Source organism: Prionailurus bengalensis, chromosome C2 (genome assembly GCF_016509475.1).
Source record: "Prionailurus bengalensis isolate Pbe53 chromosome C2, Fcat_Pben_1.1_paternal_pri, whole genome shotgun sequence".
Taxonomy (NCBI): Eukaryota; Metazoa; Chordata; class Mammalia; order Carnivora; family Felidae; genus Prionailurus; species Prionailurus bengalensis.
In genome coordinates, this window is record NC_057350.1 from 59,771,012 (window position 1) to 59,788,649 (window position 17,638).

A 17,638-nucleotide genomic window follows, 5' to 3' on the forward strand; every position below is an offset into this window, starting at 1 on the left:
CAGCTTTTTTTTTCTTTTTTAAAAATTTTTTTTTTTTTTTCAACGTTTATTTATTTTTGGGACAGAGAGAGACAGAGCATGAACGGGGGAGGGGCCGAGAGAGAGGAAGACACAGAATCAGAAACAGGCTCCAGGCTCTGAGCCATCAGCCCAGAGCCCGACGCGGGGCTCGAACTCACAGACCGCGAGATCGTGACCTGGCTGAAGTCGGGGGCTTAACCGACTGCGCCACCCAGGCGCCCCTTTTTTTTAATGTTTATTTTTGAGAGACAGAGCACGAGTGGGGTAGGGGCAGAGAGAAAGGGAGACACAGAATCCAAAGCAGGCTCCAGGCTCTGAGCTGTCAGCACAGAGCGTGACGTGAGCTTCAAACTCATGAACCTGTAAGATTATGACCTGAGCTGATGCTGGGATACTTAACTTAACCGACTAAGCCACCTAGGTGCCCCAGGGACCCACCAGCTTTAATTAAGGAATTACATCTGCTTCTCAAGGACAGGATATGGTAAATTTTTTCATCTTAACCCCTGGTACAAAGTCAAAATTTGACTATTTAGTAGTCAAGTACTTGTCAATTAAATGACACAGAGCTACTATAAATATTTATTGAACTGACATTATTGCTGTACAGCGTTACACTAAATAAGCTCCTGAGTCCAAGTAGTATTTCCAAATCTTTCCAGAACTCAGCAAGTTCCACGTAAAACAGAACACTGGACCAGTTTGTTAAGCACTTAAATGTCTCATATATGAGCATTTAAACACCCATTAAGGCAAAAATATCATCAATGTCATCTGTCTCCTTAATGGTTCCTGATGTATTATGTTTGTTCATTTGCATCACTGTCCATGAATTAGTTTCATTTTCATTGTTTCCTGTAAGGTTTTCACGAATTTGTTTCTCTTTAGTTTGTATGACAGGATTTGAAACTCTGCTCCTCAAGAGTTGCTTATTGTTGGGGTAGAGATCAGTTCTATGAACTGAACAGTGTGAGCGTTTCCATTTTCTGCTATCTGTAGCATTCTGCATCCCTTGAGGGGACTGTTGAATTTCCTTTGAAAGAGTCAACTGCAACTTTCTCTGCAGTCTCTTCTGTCCCAGTAAAAATCTACTCTGAGATCTTCTTTGTCTCAAATGATGCTTTGAAGTCTTGATTCCTGAGCCACGAAGAAGGCAGTTGCAAATAGATGCTTTTATGCACTTTAGTTTCTTTGGTAAACTTTAAAGGATAAGAGAAAGGAAAAATCTGGGATTAAGACACAGAAAACATTTTCAAAAACTTTTGTCTTCCTTTTACCAACACCTAACAGAAAAGTACACAATTTATCTCTAAGTCTTGTGCCCGTGTACAACCCCAGAATCATCGGAAAAAATAAAGAAATAGAAGCTTGAACCCAAATCTGTGTTTTCAGAGCAAAGGTTTCCTCTGACTCAGGTTGTAGACGAATATGTGCCCATTATGTTCCCAAAGTAAAGTAGCTCCTACAACTGCCTAGCAAGGTAGCTGAATGGTGAGATACCTCCATACTTTAGTGTCAGAGCTTTTCCCTGATAACTACTGTTCATAATGTAATAGGGGTGGAGCTGAGGAAAGGATATATCATAATTAGGAATATTTGGATTTTTCATATCTGAATAAACAACTTCATGTTGTAGAAGGAAATAAGGGAAAAGGAGTAAATGTGAAGAGAGAGTTTAAGAATGAAAAGATAGAGCTTCTGGCATAGACCAACTGGGCTACCCTAATTGTGATTCATGTACCATCTTCAAGCTTGGGAATTCAGAACTCAAATAGCTGATCATTTTAGGTGTTTTGCTTCTGAATAAGGTATACTGCCACAAGGTGTATCAGTACCTTGCTAACTCCCTCACCACTTGTGATAGATTTCAAAAGATTAGCATGGGTCTGTAATTTCTACCCCATCACCCTTCCCTTTTCTTTTCTTTTTTAATTTTATTTATTTATTTATTTTGAGAGAGAGAAAGCATGAGTAGGGGAGGGGCAGGAAGAGGAGAGAGCAAGAATCCCAAGCAGGCTCCACACTGGCAGCATGAAGCCCGACACGGGGTTTGAACCCACAAACTGTGAGATCATGACCTGACCTGAGCCCAAGTCAGACGCTTAACCAACTGAGCCACCTAGGTGCCCCCTCTTTTGCTTTTTAAATAAATACATAACTTTGAGAAAGCCCATTATAATGTAGTGAATCATGATCAGTTTCCAAACCCTTTTACTTGTCTTACTATAAGTGGTAATTTTTAAGTGTACCTCCTAATTAAAATGGGAATAGAAAAAATGAAAAAAGAATCAGAGGATCTGAATGGAGTTCTAGATCTCCCAACTGTAATAACCTAATCAAAATCCCCTATTTCCTCATCTACAAAATGAGAGTAATACTGCCTATCTCAGAGAGTTATCGTGTACATTAAATAAATTATAAATTGGACTATAAATATATTATTGAAACAGCAAAACATGGCAGTTTGAAAGAGCGCTATCTTTGTGGGGTATGGAATAATGGTTGAACCAAATAAACACTAGTTTGTTACCATTCTCATTAACTTTTATTTATTATCATCTCTGTCTCAGGCTGAGTTTTCCACTCTAGAATAGATCCTTTTTAGATGGCTACAGGTCTTTAAGGGACGCTAATGTAGATACCTTTCCAACAATTTCATCCCTTAGGAATACTTAACAACTTCTCTCATAGCTCTTAATCAAAACTTGTTTTTGTTGGGGCGCCTGGGTGGCGCAGTCGGTTAAGCATCCAACTTCAGCCAGGTCACGATCTCGCGGTCCGTGAGTTCGAGCCCCGCGTCAGGCTCTGGGCTGATGGCTCGGAGCCTGGAGCCTGTTTCTGATTCTGTGTCTCCCTCTCTCTCTGCCCCTCCCCCGTTCATGCTCTGTCTCTCTCTGTCCCAAAAATAAATAAAAACATTGAAAAAAAAATTTAAAAACTTGTTTTTGTTGATCTTTGCAGCCAGTGGTCTGAAATTGTTACCATGGGCATCTATTATTTTTCAATAAAAATATAAAACCCTAGGGGTGCCTGGGTGGCTCAGTCAGTTGAGCATCTGACTTCGGCTCAGGTCACGATCTCGCTGTTCGTGAGTTCAAGCTCCACGTTGGGCTCTGTGCTGACAGCATAGAGCCTGGAGCCTGCTTCGGATTCCATGTCTCCCTCTCTCTCTGCCCCTCCCCTGCTTGCACTCTGTTTTTCTCTAAATAAACTATATATATATATATATATATATATGTGTGTATATATATATATATATATATATACACACACACACAAATACACACACACACATAATATATATAAAATGTATAAAATATGTATATATATACATAATATATAAAAATATATATATATATATATGAAATATATATAAAATCCTAAAGTGTCTAACTTCATTGTAGTGCTTCAAGTAATACTGGTCACAATAAAAGATAATCATCCTTAAGTGGTTCTGTGACCCTAAGGACTACAAGAAGAGGAAATCAATACCCGGAGAATCTGGCACCCATGAACGAACATGACCTGACCCTAACCCCAGAGTCTGGTGTGTGCCCTTGTAAGAGGCAGACTGCTTCTGCTCTCACATCCTCATTCTGCTATGCTGAAGCTGAGGGCAGACTGGCTGTCTCTCCTATGAGAGCAAGGGCTAGAGCTAGTGCTCCATGAGAATTAAGTCTGTCTTACACAGGAGTATCCCCAGGCTTAACATACCACAGACACTCCTAAGGTTCTCTGAATTAACAGATGGAATGGGGAAGAGTATAAGTGAATAAATCCAATTAACCAAGTTAACTTTCTTCCTCTCAATAATAAAGCTGTGCCCAACAAAAGCAAACAAAACTGCATTTGGAATAGATCCCTCTTTTAGCCCCCCTAGAGCTACTGGACGTACCATTTTTTTAAAAAAGCTGACTTGAATATATATAGGTTTGCCTAAATGACAACAGCAAAAGTTAAGGATATAATTTTTATTATATACCTACCTATGGCCTTGAGCTTCCACATGTTTAAGCCGGTTACTTTTAAGAAGTTTGTTACCCAGGAAGGAGGCCTGAGCCTTGAGTTTTTTGCTCCTGCACCACAAAATTGCCATTTGAATTTCTTCAGAAAGTTGAGTGAAAGTCTTAGCCCCTCGAAATCTTTGCACAAAACTTTTGGCACAGGGAGTTCCTGATGCTCTCTGAGAAGAATGTTTGGTTGCCTTTAGTTTGGACTGAGAACATTTAACGCTGGTCTCCTGAAATATGGAAAGGTGAAAAAAATATATTGGATTTGTTACTGAGTTACAAATACATAACAACAAAGAAAAGTTAACTCACCATGAGAATTAGAAAATGTCTTAAGAAGGAAAACTTTTTTTAAGCTCACTGTGCTTTTCTTTGTCTCAAAAAACTTAATTTTTTTTTTTTTTAATTTTTTTTTTTTTCAACGTTTATTTATTTTTGGGACAGAGAGAGACAGAGCATGAATGGGGGAGGGGCAGAGAGAGAGGGAGACACAGAATCTGAAGCAGGCTCCAGGCTCTGAGCCACCAGCCCAGAGCCCGACGCGGGGCTCGAACTCACGGACCGCGAGATCGTGACCTGGCTGAAGTCGGACGCTTAACCGACTGCGCCACCCAGGCGCCCCTCAAAAAACTTAATTTTTTATCAACTGCTCCTAACACAAGATGTTTTTCCCCTCTGTGCAACAATAGATCTCATCTCTAACTGAATTCAGGTGGGAAACATAGATGGGAAGTATACTATAAATATTCTGACAGATAACCTACTTAACCTATACATAAAAATGAATAAATATTGGTCAAAGTCTATCTAGGAAAAAATCACTGAAGAGACCTTTTCCTAGATACTACTGGATTACCACAGATTTGTTTTTCACTTATTTCTATACCCTAAGTTACCCTCAACACTGGGTCACAAACGTCACTGGAAATGCATGGAGATACGGATGGCTGCTGAAAATATGTTAAAAATGCTTAAACCGAGCATCATTTCCAATTCAACCATGTTTTGATGTGGCACCTTTGTCTCTTCAACCCCATCTTTCTTTTTTTTTTTTATTTTTAAAAAAATTTTTTTTTTCAACGTTTATTTATTTTTGGGACAGAGAGAGACAGAGCATGAACGGGGGAGGGGCAGAGAGAGAGGGAGACACAGAATCGGAAACAGGCTCCAGGCTCTGAGCCATCAGCCCAGAGCCTGACGCGGGGCTCGAACCCACGGACCGCGAGATCGCGACCTGGCTGAAGTCGGACGCCCAACCGACTGCGCCACCCAGGCGCCCCTTCAACCCCATCTTTCTATATCAAGTGGAGTTTGAATTGTACCAACTTTTATTGTTTACGAAAATATGCCACTTACTAGATTTGCTTTCATCCTTCATTCAAAATTTACCTTCTTCCAAATTTCTCACTCAAGAAAAACATTAAAAAAGTAATAGAAAATGTAAAAGTAGAGACATAGCAATACTTTGTCTTGGTGACTGATAAAAGAAATTTGACCTTGAAAACAAGCTGAGCATGTTAGTGCTAATTGCTAGAAATGTGGTAGTGATGAGTCATGACTAAGTTGACCCACCAGCCAGCTTCAAAACCAGCTCACCTAGGAACAGCAGGATGGACTGCAGAGAGCTACAGTTCCTGAGACAGCTGACAAAGCTATTTGGGGGACTGATGTAATGGTAAAGAACAAAGACTGTGAAACCAAACTGCCTGTGTTCAAATCCCAGCTCTGCCCCGTACTTGCTGTGTGGCCTGAGCAATTTATCCCTTCTATACTTCAATTTTCTCAGCTGAAATATGGAAACAGTAATAGTATCACCAGCCTCACAGGGCTTTTTCAAGGTTTATAGGGGTTAATACATGTAAAGCATTTCGAACACTGCCTGGCATAGAGTAAGTGCAGTATATGTGTTAGCTGTTATTACGATGATGATGAAGACACTGATGAAGATGATGATGATGATTCCTCCCTCTGGAACTCATAAATTGGACAGAATATAGATCCAAGCTAGAATCCTTATAAACATTCAAGAAAGTACTCTGACTTACTAGAAATGATTAAGAATTCTTAAATAGAATGAAGAAATAATCCATGCGAGAAACCAGGAGAAAACAATTTGAGAACAGATGGTAATAGAAGTCAAGTAGTTACCACATGAAAGAGGGTGACACTGATGTCCTTATCTGTTGCTAGGTCCAGAACAGAATTTACAGATACTAAGAGGAATCATGTTAAAACTTGAACCCTGACAGGGAAAGAAAGTGAAGCCTCATGACAAAGACAAGGATGACAGTAACAATGAAAAAAGTAGCTAATGACATCTAACAACAGTTAAGTGCTTTGAATACTTTACTGAATTAAAACTGCATAATCCCATGAGGTGCATACTATTATTAGAAAACAGAGGTTTGGGGGCGCCTGGGTGGCTCAGTCGGTTAGGCAGCCGACTTCGGCTCAGGTTATGATCTCACGGTCCGTGAGCTCGAGCCCCGTGTCGGGCTCTGTGCTGACAGCTCAGAGCCTGGAGCCTGTTTCAGATTCTGTGTCTCCTTCTCTCTGACCCTCCCCCATTCATGCTCTGTCTCCCTCTGACTCAAAAATAAATAAACGTTAAAAAAAAATTAAAAAAAAAAAAAAAGAAAACAGAGGTTTGGACAGGTCAAGAAACTTATATAAGGTCATACAGCTAGTACCAACTGAAGCCAGGACTCAAACCATTTCTGTCTGACTACAAAGTGCATACTCTTAATATAATCCACACCTGCAGTGGATCCTAAGGGCAATTTAAAACTCTAGTGAAATGCTTAGTAAAATGTTTCTGGAGGCATTCTATAAACTGAATTTCCTGGATACACTCAGTCCTTTGGGAGTGCCTGTATTCATTCAGAAACAGGCTGAGAACTAAGATGGCACTAAGCCGAGAGCTGGTGACAAAAACAGAGGATTCAATCTCTGCCCTTGGTAAGTGGTATCTACTTTATAAAGTAGCAGAATCATAAGCCATAGTAATAGAAGCCAGACAAACCTGAATAGCCTTGTGCTTCAGCTGTTTGCAGAAAGCTCTCAAATCAAATTCTGATGACTTCTCTGTAGAGGTGGAGAGACCACAGATACAAAGACTTAAGCAAACAATTTTCAAATCAATGAATTCTCAAGTATATAATATTTCTTGCCAAATTACTACAAAAGAAATAAAGGGAATTAGATGAGTATGTGCTAAGAAAAAATTACCTTTGAAGATTTTCTTACTCTTTACTGGCTGTCCAAGATCCACATTATTCTGTATATTGATCTTCATTTGCTTAGCTTTTTTGGAAATTCTGTGTACAGTTTCTTTGCTAGACCTTGGTGATTGATTTTTTGTTAAAAACAGTTTATTTAACAATTTAGTTACTCCTTTAGCTGCAAAAGCTGTGGGCATTTTTTTCTTAAAGACCTCAAAATAGGGCTGTCCTAAAAATTCGGCAATATCAGAAGGAAAGGTAAAATCTTTGAAGTAAGGCAGTGGTTGAATCCTAGAGACTTCATGAAGCAATCCAAACAATGGCTCATATAAAGAAGTCAGCCTTTTTAAAACACCTTTATAGAGAACCCTAGAGAAAGAGAAGGTCATGAATTAGCCAGTAAATATAATTTGCAGATTATTTAATAACCACAACAGATTCAAAGCTGAAAATAAATGTCGATCAATCTGCCACCACAGATAAAAAACGCTCTGGGACATATTTGCATAGAGCCAGATTAGTCCAGCCCGAACAGAAAAATCCAAGTACAAAATGTACTTTAAGTACTACATGGAACAATGTCTCAAAGGATACGCAACAAAATGTAAAGTGTGGTGAGATTTTAGGTAAATTTCAGGTTCTTCGCTCTTTATTTTTTTTTTGGAATGTCTTAAAATAAGCATGTATTATTACTATAATCAGCAAAAATTAAAGCTATTTTCATTATAGAAAAGAATGGAAGGTTTGACATTTTAAAATAATATGTTAGTTATTAGTAGTTCTAATGTTGTTACCCCTAAGAATAAGCAGAATAAACAAGATGAAATAGTACTTGAGATACCCAGGTTAAGACATCAAAGACATAACCATCAACACTCTAGTTCCTAATCCATCCCAAATAAACTCTGACCAAGTGAAGAAATGGAACCCCTGCACCATCAGCATCCCACAGGAAAACAAATATGAAAACCACTAATGAGAAACCTAGGTGGAGTTAGATGAAAAACAAATGAAGGATTTCAGAGGTAGGTGCATACATACCATAACCTGCTCACCAGCCCAACCATCACAAGGTTTAAAATAATGAATTCTTGTAAACCTAGATGTTTCACAGTCAAGCTGGAGAATCAAGTTAAAGTTGGAAAACAAAACCAAAGTAACTGGGTTTTGCAAGTTACATTTATGAAAGAAACAGATTGGAAATAGAATTTTCTTGAAGAAATTAAAGCTTTAAAACATGTTCTGGGGGCGCCTACGTGGCTCAGTCAGTGAAGCCTCCGACTTTGGCTCAGATCAGGATCTCAGGATTTGCAGGCTCAAGTCCTGTGTCGGGCTCTGTGCTGTCAGCTCAGAGCCTGGAGTCTACTTCAGATTCTATGTCTCCCTCCCTCTCTCTGCCCCTCCCCCACTCACACTCTGTCTCTCTCTCAAAAAATAAATGAACATTAAAAACAAATTAAAAAACAAACAAACATGTTCTGTTTTAGGCATGGAAACTTAAAGTAACATGTACTCCGCAAGAACACTCATTATTTTACTTCTAAGATTAAGAATTTCTATCAGTGCCCTTAAGATAAGACATGTTAGAAAGAGACTGGCAGTCTCTGGCAATGGCTGTATCAAGCAATTCCTAGAAAAAGGAGGCCAAGAAGCAAAATGTTAAGAATAGGTTATAACTTCCACAAACCTCCTAGCTTTCAAACAAATACTATTAAATATATCCAAACAATTCCAATTCAGGGGAAGGCATTTCAGTTGATTCAAGGATACAGAAATGTCTTGCAGCAACAGTCCAAGAGGCGAAGTAACAACTTGCAGGCTCCCAAAATCTTCATGAGCACCAATTCAACCACTGGTTGGCTAGGGATGACATATGCTTCGGTAGTTACATGATGATTTTCACTTCACAAAAAATGGAAATCTTTTTATTCTTAAAGTTCATTAATTATAAAGCTCTTACATAGCAGTTTTCAAGTGCAGGTGAGCTTGAAGCTCAATTTGAAATAGTTCTGCTCAACAGTGACTTACTCAAGTTGATGGACACTGATATTTCAATGTAATCTATTGTGACCCAGATGTCAGTATCCTGCCATCCCTCCACAAGCCAACAGAGGAGACATTCTCACAAATACCAGGTGCCCATTACTAAAACAAAATCTGCACAACTGAAGCACAATTGATTATATCCCAACACCAAGCAAAGTCCAAAGAGAGACCGCACTAAAGACAGAGTTCCCAGCCCACCACAAAGCCCATCACAAAGCAGCTGGACCACTTACTTGGAAGAAAACAACTCAGACAGATGTTGAATTGAACCCTCCAAATCCATGTTTTTCAAACGTTTTAAACATTGTTCAACCTGGAAGGGGAAGAGTAGCTCAAATTCGTAGAATACGGACATGGCCACTGATGGGACGAGGAAAGCAAAGATACGCAAAAGTTCAAATTATGGAAGGGGCGCCTGGGTGGCTCAGTCAGTTAAGTGGCGGACTTTAGCTCAGGTCATGACCTCACAGCTTGTGAGTTTGAGCCCTGCATCGGGCTCTGTGCTGACAGCTTGGAGCCTGGAGCCTGCTTCAGATTCTGTGTCTCCCTCTCTCTACCCCTCCCCCACTTGTACTCTGTCTCTCTCTGTCTCTCAAAAATGAATAAATGTAAAAAAATTTTTTTTAAAATTCAAAGTATGGAAATACACTGAACACTACAGAATATTTTCATTTTAGGTAAAATAATCTGTAGCCCAAAGCAATTGCTCCTGCTCAAAAATTGGAAATTAACCCACCTGAACACATTTCTCAAACCCAGTTATAACTAAGAATTTACTATATGCCAGGATGTGATTGATGCTATAAAGGGCACTCAAGTAAGTATGAGATTATTCTCAAGATTATCATTTTTCTGAAGCAACATGATTTCTCACAGTGAGACCATTAAAACAAGATAGTAGACTAATTAACTACTTGATTTCAACAACTTGTAAATGGCCTCAGAGATGAGCAAAGTGATTTACTCACTTTACAAGTATATACGGGACACTTTACGCAAGGCATGCTGGGAAATAAAATAGTATAGGACACTCCCCCATCTCTAGTTGCTAAAAACCTAGTAGTAAAAATAAGAAGACATACAAAATATTTAAATGCTGAAATAAAAGATGTGCCTTATTTAAAATTGCAGTCCCCTCAGCACTCTACCCTTTCCTGCTTTATTTTTCTCCATGACGCTTTCGATGGACGGACTGACTGATGGCCTTTCTCCTCTCAACTACAGTGTAAACTCCATGAGGGCAGTATATTTCATCTATCTTATCCACCACTGTAACTCAGTACTTAGCACAGTGTTAAGAAGGCACTCAGTAGCATTTTTACTTAATAACAAAACAAGAAAAAGCTATCCATTTTACAAAATGTGGTAAGAATTCTATGATCTCCAGGAAATACCACACAAAAGGCATGCATGGGATGGCATCCAGACTTCGAAGAGTGTAAAAATCTGGATGGGCACTGACACTGGCAAAGATAATATCTTGCTAACGCTATATATATGCTAAAAATTTCAGTATTGATTCTGTTATAACAGCATAGCTTTCAGAATAGTGAAGGCAACGATCCTCAAATTCTCTGGGGTTAGCTCCTATCTTTTCAGTTTTTAATTCCGGATCCTATACTTTGAGAGAAGTACTGACAAACCAAGATGGGAAAGCACTTGGGAAATACAGTAGGTGAGCTATGGTTCAAAAATAAAAACGGGAAAATCATTTTGGGAATTTAAGCAAGGCAGAACAAGGAGGAACATAACAGTCTTCATATACTCTCTTGTCACACAGAAAGAGGAATTGACTATTTTTTGTGCTTCATTTATGGGAATATTAGAGATAGGGTAATTCTACTACTCTTTCTTTGAAGGGAGAAAAAATAACGTAGATGACAGTACTGAGTAAATAAGGAAATGTTAAGCAGGTCTAAGGCAGCAGTAGTAATGGAGATGGTAGTTGCAGGAGCATGAGACATGTTCCCTACTCTAAGGGATGGCAGGAAAAATAAACCATACACAAATAACTGCCACATGCAGACTGTACTCAATACCATAAGAGAACCACAAAGGGGAAGCCCAAATAGCCCACAGTCATAAAAAGAAGAGGTCAACCACACTAATAATCAAAACATGCAACTTAAAATGAGATTACCACAATATGCCCTCATGTTACTCTTTGGGAAGAAGTTTATCACTGCTGGACAGCTTGAAATGGGACTTACAGGATGGCAAGGCTTTTACCAGGCAGAGATGGAGGGTCTGGGCATGCTAAATATACAGAGCCAGATAAGCAAATGTTCAGGTGAGAGAACAAATGTGGTGAGCACGAGACCTGTGAAGAGTTCAGGTTGTCTGGAATATAAAATATATGAAGGTGAGAGAGAAGCCTGAGCTACAGAAAACTGAAAAGGCCAGATCACGGAGGATCTTACAAGCTAAGCTAAGAGGCTTCATCTTTACTCAGGAGCCAGTAGAGAACCATTAATAAAAATCAAAGCTGTGCTTCATGATGATTAACTCGGCTTTGGCATATAGAATATGTCAGAGTATAGGAAAGACTGGAGTTGAGGAAAGATCAATTAGGATAGCAAGACAATTAAAAGTTTACATGGTCTAAAAAAAAGAAGATGCAGCCAGAACTAGAATAAGGGTGTAGAAGCATAGAAAATTTTTGACTAATCAACTGACTTATGGGAGAGCTACATAAGAGGAAGAAGCAGAGAAAATGGAACACCAGATTTTTCTGACTGGGTAATTATTCACAGCTTGGAAAGCCAGAAGGAAAAGCAGGTTCAATCTGACACTTTCAAGTTGAAATATACTCAAGTTTGGTTTTGAAGTAAAAGACTCATGAGATAAAAAGCTGCCCCAGAGAAGAAAACTTAGGAAAAGACCATGCTCCCAGATCTTTCTTTGAAGAAGAAATCTCTCATCTTTTTTTTGCCTTAAGTAATGGGAGCAGAAAATTAACCAGAAAGCACGAATCTGTAAGGTTAGAGAACACATCTGTGTTCTTCACCTTGTATACTGAGCACCAAGCACAGTACCTGGCACATAGGAAGTTACAAAAAAGGGCGCCTGGGTGGCTCAGTCAGTTAAGTGTCAGACTCTTGATTTCAGCTCATGTCATGATGTCAGGGTGGTGAGATGGAGCCCCGTGTCAGGCTCTGTGCTGAGCATGGAGCCTGTTTAAGATCTCTCTCTCCCACTCTCTCTCTGGCCCTCCTCACCCTCTCTAAAAAAAAGGGGGGGGGGGAGGGCTACACAAAATACCTGCAGAATTAATAAAGTGAATGAATGAATGAGATTATAAAGAACCCAGCTTAGGAGACTCAGCCCTGTAGTGTAGAGGGCCCAGTCTAAAAATTATGGGAAACCACTTTCCATAACTTGTTATATAGCCATTTACTCTAATATATTACTGATTAGATTATATGTCCCACAATATATAAACCATGACTTTGTTCTTTTTATGATATTAGGATTTTGATTATGCTCAGGAAGTTGTTCTTTAATCCGGCACTTTGTCTTGCTTAAATCACTGTTATCTGTGAACTAGGCAAAAGCATTCTCAATACAGATTATATATAATGAAGAAAACTTTTCATAAAAATTACCCACTAGAAACAAGACTGGGGAAGAATTAGACATAGTTCCTTTCTAAAGAAGTTGCGTTTTGAAATGCTTTCGGGGTGGGGGTGGGAGGGATGAAAGCCCACATGCAGCTTTGGACTGAAGATCTATTAAGTCACAAGTAATTTACTAAGTTTCCATACATAACAAAATATTAAGTGGCAGTATGATCTCATTTTCACCAAGTAAACACGTTGAGTCATAAACACAGGGCTTCCTCCTTACCTGTTTGAGGGCTAAATGGGGCTTGTGGTGGCCCATCCTGTAGTGATTGCTGTAAAGGACTGCACATAGCACATCTGTTTCTGCATCCAGGGTTTGGCTCTTCAGTGACAGTGTAACAAGACCACATTCTCTAATTACAGCTGCAACACAAAGGTCTAAACCAGAGACATTTAATAAAACTTAATTTGGGGGTGCCTGGGTGACTCAGTCAGTTAACCATCAACCTCTGCTCAGGACATGATCTTACAGTTGGTGAATTCGAGCCCTGTATCAGGCTCTGTGCTGGCAGCTCAGAGCCTGGAGCCTGTTTAGGATTCTGTGTCTCCCTCTCTCTCTGCCCCTCCCCCACTCATGCTCTCTGTCTCTCAAGAAGTAAATAAAAGTTAAAAAAATTAAAAAAAAACTTAATATGTATTTCTACATTAAGTATATTATATAAAAACACTGTGAAGGAACATCTTTCCTTATTAAGGGGATTAAGAACAAATTAATATAACCAGCTTTAGCTATAAGAACATAACTAAGGATTCTAAGTATGTGAGAAGATGGAAATGGTGACAGATACAAAGTCCAAAATCATTAAGAGAACAACTTTTAAACAAGAAAGTATATTTTTGTAACACATTTTTTTATGATTTTTAATAATCTTTCATATGAAGACTTTGCCATCATGTGGTGGACTCTTACACCTACTTACCTTGATGGTGGGTACCTGTTATACACTTCTCTAAATCCCCAGTTATGTACATAAGCAAGGCAGAATGAATAAAATCATACTCCTAAAAGCAGTGGTACTTTAAGGTAAGAATATATTCAGAAAAGAGAAACCACTATGGCAACTGGAAGTTCCATTATTTGATGCATGCCCGACTGGACACAGGATGCTCAGCAGAACAAAATAACAGCTTCCTAGTCCGAAAAGCTGTGAAGTAGAAGATGGAGTTCATGTGTTTCTCTGTGGCTCTAAGGGTAGCACTATCATCCTAGGTGGAAATAACACAAAGGCAGATTCCTACACAACAGGGAGAACCTAATTTTGTTTTGTCCGAACTATATGAAGCCAGAATGGACTACCATGAGGATGGAGAATGAGTTACTGAATTTCCATGCCTGATAGGAATCCTGTTAAGGAATTTTTGAATAGGGGTGCCTGGATGGCTCAGTGCGTTAAGTGTCAGACTTCAGCTCAGGTCATGGTCTCTGATCTCACCGTTAGTGGGTTCCAGCCCGCATCCGCCTCTGTGCTGACAGCTCAGAGCCTGCAGCCTGCTTCAGATTCTGTGTCTCTCCCTCTCTGCCCCTACCCCACGCATGCTCGCGTGCTCTCTCTCTCTCTCAAAAATAAATAAACATTGAAAAAATTAAGGAACTTTTGAATAGAAGAAGAGGGAAGATTGATCTATAAACTGCCTGGGGATGGATGGGGAAGAGGATGTCATGATTAGATAGGTTGTATTTAATATTAACTATCATTTGAGTGTTTATTTTCCGCATTAGGCATTGTTCCAAATGCTTTATAACAGTAACGCTTCTTCAAAACAGCCCTTTGAGGCAGGTGCTATTCTTTATCCACACTTAAAAATGAGCGGAGGCACAGGAAGATTAAATAACGACACTTCCCAACCTGCCCAGCTCCAGCAAAGCGAAGTGCCTGGATTTTCAAACCCAATCTGGCTCCTAACTGTTGGGCCCTACTGCCTAAAAACAGCAGTACTATTGGTAAAACACCTTCGTTTAAGAGCACTCTCCCCTAATTATATCATTAGATGCTCCCAAAGCCGGTGGAAGGTAGGGAGGACTAACCCCGTTTTACAGATAAGGAACTAGAGGCCCAGAAGGACTGCAGTCTAAATCCAGCGTGCCCCAGCGCCCTTTTAGAATATCAGGCAACAGACTTCAGGGTGAACGGGGCCGCTAGTGGCCTGTGGGGAGCCCAGGGTTTCCAGACAATACTTCTCCCTAACGCTAGCCACGTCCACCTGTCTCCGCCCACTGGCCGCAGGGCTGGGCCTCGGACCTTCATCGCTCCAGCCAGGCCGTGAGGTAGGTACAGTGAATTAAAGGGGGGACGCCAAAGTCAGAAGCACCACAGGCTTCTCCGGGTAACTCGGTAGCCCACGCACCCCAAGTCAGATCCTGCCCCGCGCCCCTTCCCAGTGTCCCGCGGGTTCAGGAAGTCCCGCCCCCTGCGCACGTGCGCTGGGCCCGGTCAGACACCGCCTCCGGAAACGTCTGTGGCTCGCCGGGCCCCCTCACTCACCCAGCGCCGCATCGGGGTCCTGTACCGTCACTGTGCTGTGGCTCCCCGCCTTCGGGATCTTTACGCGGTTCCACGGCTCCGGGCCCGGCGGCACCGTAGCCATCTTGGGACGCGGGGGAGGTACTGGGAAAGGCGGAGCTGGGCGAGGCCTAACGGAGCCACGGAGGGAGGGGAGGTGAGAGGCGATTTGGGGGAGGAAGAGGGCAAGGGGTGGTGCTGGGGCGGGGCCCAGAGGTGGGGGCGGGGCCTTCACGAATCGTGCACCAAATACAGTGGACTGGGAGAGTCCCTAATCACCAAAACCTGGCGGTGTTTCAGAATCTCTCACTTGGAAGAGTTTGGGGGTGGGTGGAAGCCCCATCCTAGTATTACTAAATAAGAATCTCCGAATGAGGAGAGGAATCTGCATTGTGTTTGGGCTTCCCACGGGATTCTGCGGCACAACCAAGTTTGGAATTATTTCAAGGCGTTTTACAGTTGTAATAACTGAGGCCACCCATAGACCCCTATCTGCACATCAGACATTGGGGGGAGGAGGAAATGAAATAAAAGAAATGCAAAGTGTGACATTTGAAACACAGAAGACGGCATTTACCTTGTCTGGAAGGTCCTTCTGTCTTCACCAACAGGAAAACTGCCATCACATCAAAGAAACTTAGAGCCCCTCTGACTCTATCAACCCCGTCCTCTATCATTGTTTAAGACAAGATGGTATCGCAAGCTCTGCTGATCCTCTCCTTATTAATAACTTTCTAATAGATTATTTATCTTCAGCTACAATGATGTCACCTTACTTGAATAAGCCCTTCACTGTAGTGTATTACAGAGGCAATTCGTAGATTTTGGAGACAGACCACCAAGGTTCTGATTTTAGCTCTAGTTCTCAGGAGAGTTACGTAACTTCTCCAAACCTTAGTGTCCTTATGGGTAAAATGAAAATAATAGTCTCTACCTCAGTGTTGTAAGGTGCTTTAGAACAGTGTCTGGCATACAGGTAACTTACTCCTATCACAATATTGTTATTATTTCTACTGTTTAATGCAAGTAACCTTGCCCTATTGAAACACTTGCCATGCTCTTCCTGTGTGCCTTGGCAAATACTAATTCCTCCACTTGGGTCATCCCCTGAAACACAGTCTCCCTTCCTCAGCTCTGGTGTCATCACCTCTGGGTAGTTCTTCCTGAACATCCCATCCCCACTCCATAACTTGACATAGACTACCATAGTGCCTTGAATTGGCCTCTGTATTAGCTTTCTTTTGCTACTGTATTAAATTACTACAAACTTTGTTGCTTAAAAAACATTATATTTCTGAAGGTCAGAAGGGCAAAATGGATCCCACTGGACTAAAGTTGGCAGGGCTGGATCCTTCTGGAGGTTCTAAGTGAAGAATTCATTTACTTTTTTCAGTTTCTAAAGGCCACTTGCATTCCTCAGCTCATGTCTCCATCCTCCATTTTCCAAGTCAGTAACATAGCATCTTCCAATCTCCCACCACCCTCTCCTACTCTCTTTCATCTTCCTGCCTTCTTAGAAAGACCCTGGTGATTACTTTGGGCCTGCCAAAATAGCCCCATATAATCTTCCCATTTCAGAATCTCTAACTTAATCACATCTACAAAATTTGTTTTGCAGTGTAAGGTAACATAGTCACAGATTCTGAGGATTAACATGTGGACATCTTTGGGGAGCTATTACAGCTATCACAGACTCTCATGAATTTACTTCCCAGTGTCTATTAGTGTATTCATATGTCTTCAGTGGTCTATGAGCTTACTGAAGGCAGTACTACCAGTAAAGTTCACTGATCTTTCTTTATATCTTAATTCTCAGCTCAGTGCATGGCATATAGTAGGATCTCAACAAATTTTAATATTTTTATTGAAGTATAATTGCTATCCAAAGAACCACATATATGTAATGTATACAATTTCACCGTTTTTCAATATTTGCCCGTTGAATAAGAGACTAGAAAATGCTTCAATAGAGTTTTGAAAAGATGATTAAGAATTTCTCAAGCAGATGAGGGAAGAAGGACATCCCTAACAGAAAGGTGTTAAACAACATGGGTTGGAAGAATCAGTGGTCTTGGGTCAGTATTGCTGGCGGTGGTGTGTGCTGAGGGATGAATCTTGGAGTGGTGGTGTCGGATTCTGGGCAGAACTTGGATTTTACACTGAAGGCTGGTGGTTCCCCACCCTGGATGATCATAATTACCTGAATAGCTTTTAAA

The 17,638-nt window shown here is 40.7% G+C and overlaps 1 protein-coding gene across 1 annotated transcript; it reads right to left on the reverse strand.

Annotated features, from left to right (window-relative positions):
* Window positions 1–591: 591 nt before the first annotated feature.
* On the reverse strand, window positions 592–15,752 carry NEPRO (nucleolus and neural progenitor protein). The gene is made up of 9 exons (XM_043594189.1): window positions 15,405–15,752; window positions 13,145–13,299; window positions 9,532–9,611; window positions 9,023–9,154; window positions 8,294–8,371; window positions 7,260–7,621; window positions 7,054–7,115; window positions 4,008–4,261; window positions 592–1,220 (listed from the first exon to the last, which is right to left on the reverse strand). Exons 1-9 carry the CDS (start codon window positions 15,505–15,507, stop codon window positions 758–760), a joined length of 1,689 nt encoding a protein of 562 aa, XP_043450124.1. The 5' UTR covers window positions 15,508–15,752; the 3' UTR covers window positions 592–757.
* Between the last annotated feature and the right edge of the window lie 1,886 nt (window positions 15,753–17,638).